The sequence below is a fragment of the Cyprinodon variegatus genome, unplaced genomic scaffold, assembly GCF_000732505.1.
Source record: "Cyprinodon variegatus isolate N-32 unplaced genomic scaffold, C_variegatus-1.0 Scaffold171, whole genome shotgun sequence".
In the NCBI taxonomy this organism is placed as follows: Eukaryota; Metazoa; Chordata; class Actinopteri; order Cyprinodontiformes; family Cyprinodontidae; genus Cyprinodon; species Cyprinodon variegatus.
Genome location: NW_015150624.1, coordinates 1271166 through 1274323, shown reverse-complemented (window position 1 = coordinate 1274323; position 3158 = coordinate 1271166). Strand labels below are relative to the sequence as shown.

Sequence of the window (3158 nt, the reverse complement as noted above, 5' to 3'; positions counted from 1 at the left end):
TATATATATATATATATATATATATATATGTATGTGAACTCTATTGTCCCAAAATTTTGAAAATTTCTATTTTATTCTATTCTTTCTATTAACCTATTTATTTGTCTTAAAATCTGTTGGGTTTTTTTCGTTCTCTTATGCAGGCCAGTTAGTTATACGTCAGCCTGAACACCTAAATTCGTCCATTCATATATCAACGGTCATCTGTCAATCACATTTTTCCAGTCATAGCATCTTGATTCATATGTCGCAGCTAATATACGCAACGGTTGAAATAATAATAATTTCCTTTCTCATTGAGTTCTTTATATTTATAAACTGTATGTACAGAAGGAAAAGAAAATTCAATAGAAATACAGTGATTTAAAAAAAGATAAAAAGTTAATTAAAGTAAAAAAAGGGTAATAAGTTAATTGAAAATATAAAAAGTCAAGAAACAAAAGGTAAAAAGCTGATTGAAAAGTTAAAAAGTATCATTAATAAGCCTAGTTAACAATTATATTAGGGTTTAAAAAACTAGAAAAACTGCCAGTATCGGCATTATTGCCTCTAAGGTTATGTTGTAAAAAAAAAAAATGTTTCTTCATCTGATTTTCATGAATTTCTTATAGAAGAACTTTTGTTATTTTTCTTAATATTGTTGATATTTCTTGTTATTACATTGACATTAATTTTTACCATCAAAATATCCAGATTTTTTGAATGTTACGAAGGTAATAAGTTCTTGTCCAGGATTCCAGTAACACTATTGGCTTGAAAATTTATTTTCAAAGTATTTCACTGAGGGCCCTATGGAAGAGAATTAGGGCCACCGAAAAAAAAAAAAAACTGTTTACTGATTATTAAATTAAATTGTTTAAAAAGTTTCATTTCAGTTTAATAATAGAAAAAAGTCAGAATTCTGACTTTTATTGGTTTGAAATGTTGATTTTCAAAGTATTTCACTGAGGGCCCAATAAAGGGTTAAGCTTAATTTATGAATTACTTTTTTTTTTTTTTTTTCAAAATTACTAATAAAAAATATATATATTTTTGTTTGTAACAATAGTGGAAAAGTTTGCCCCATATCGTCCTCATAGCAAACTCCAATTTAGGGAAAATTGATTTGCTTATATTCCATTTTTTTGCAGCGATCGACTTGCAAACCTTCCTGGGTGTTAGCGAACCGTCGGACGCTCAGAGCGACCAACCGGATAAAACTGGATTTATAATGACGGCTGTACGAGTGTCGCTAAAAATGTTTTCTATCTGTTTCAGACTACAACCCTCTGATGGGACAGGGAGGCTCCTGCACCTTCAGACCAGGGAGAAGGGGACCCTCGGCTGGGGGATGAGGCTAAATCCTGGAGGTGTAAACCACCTCCGGTGTAACGAACTCACCGACTGCTTGGACCAAGCTGCCAATCAACCAGAGCCCATGCTTTTAGATCCCCAGTTAGGGAAGTAATTACACCCATTAATGATGTCACACAGAGGGACAAACTTCAGAGGACAGGGGCTCTAGGAGGACGATATTCCTGTCGGGCCCCCAGGAGGGGCCTCGGCACATTAACTTCACTATTAAAAGAAAATAAGAGATTATTTTTTAGCATCCGCCTTTAAAAATGTCCTCCTTTTGTCACCTCATCCTCCTGCTTAGGATCCTAAACATTTAATGCACTTTAGTATTTTTTAGGAGGAGAAATTAGATTATGTTACATAAAAATAATTTCAAATTTTAATGGGTGTACTTACTTACCAGAGTTTTTATTTTTCATTTATTAATGTTTCTCACCTCTTCTGTTCAGATACGAGTTAAATGTTGGTTCCACTTTACGATAAGGATCCCTTCTAGAAGATAATAAATAGTAGATAGAATCTTTGAATGCTTTATTATGCATTAATTAAAGGTAAGCAAGAGACCAAACTGATGGTTTTAATGCCAAATATTGAACCTAAGCTGTTCAAGATTTCAGAATGAAGTTACTGACCCTTAAAGGCTTTTGTAAAAATTATTTTTAGCATGAATGAAATGTTGAATGAGTAATAAACGGTTATTTATTAGCATCTATAAGGAGCCTCGTTTATTAAAGTGGTACCAATAAATTAGCGGCTAACGGCTCTGTGAAATTGAAAGCTTGACATGAAGCCTTTCCTAGAAATGGTCCCGACCACGAGGTCTGGCTGATCAGTCTTCAGTCAGTGAGCTTTTTTAAATGGCTCTCTGTTTATTTATGAAGGCTTGGAGTTAAAATCTCAGTGAAATTTCTTTACATTCTGTCTGTATGTTTCAAAACAAACTACTATTAAAGTGGGATGACTTTGTTTCTGTGTCTGCTTCTCTTCATTCCATAAAGACTGAGAGAGGAAGGTGGATCAGCTTGAAAACTGAACATCTCTGAATCCATGTGGATGTTGGTTTGGAAGATGTTAAACCTGGGAATGACTTTTATTATTATTATCCATTCTGAACATTAATTATAACTTTTAGCCGCTCTTTCTCCTGAAGATTTTCTTATACGTACCATGTGTGGTTCGTTCATTGGCTGGTTACACCCCCCTTTCTCCGGCAAAGAGAGGGGGGTGTAACCAGCCAATCAGAAAATGAAATTGTTCAGCAAAAATGAAGTGTAAGTATCAGCAGGTTTATTCAGCTTCCATCAAACACACAATCTCTGCCTTAAATAAACACAGCCGATGAACTAAACCATTGACATGAAATTTAACTCTTCCTCACCTCCATCTAATAACACATTTCAATCAAATATCTACACACACATTTAACGTTATTTTTTATAAACATTTTCTGATATAAACTTACACCCTAACACCATAGAAATCCCACAAACTATGTGCACAACTCCCCCCATATTTTACATGGTTTCTCCCAGAACCTATAACTGGTGTCTGGACCAACAGGGAAGCATGTGTCCAAACACCCTGGAGAGAACACAGAAAATACAGGTAAGTCACTTTCCTAGCATCACAACACTTCTTCTCCACCAGACTTTACACTAACATTTGCTGAAGTTTCTAAAGATGCATCTTGCACTACTCACTTTGACTGAATATCGATTTGCACTGCCGACTGTTTATTCACAGCACCAGTTGTTTACATTTACATCTGCAATAACGTAATTTAACTGTAATATGCAATTACCTTCCACTGCACTTTAATT

General features: G+C 34.4%; 1 protein-coding gene across 2 annotated transcripts in view; it reads left to right on the top strand.

Moving 5' to 3' along the window:
- The window catches only part of vimp (VCP interacting membrane selenoprotein), a 7014-nt gene extending 4716 nt beyond the window's left edge, over positions 1-2298 (top strand). For both annotated transcript variants that reach the window (XM_015378348.1, XM_015378347.1), the window contains exon 6: positions 1258-2298. In XM_015378348.1, the coding sequence (XP_015233834.1) occupies positions 1258-1334 (77 nt within the window). In that variant the 3' untranslated portion in view covers positions 1335-2298. The remainder of the gene's footprint in view (positions 1-1257) is intronic.
- The last annotated feature ends 860 nt before the right edge of the window (positions 2299-3158 follow it).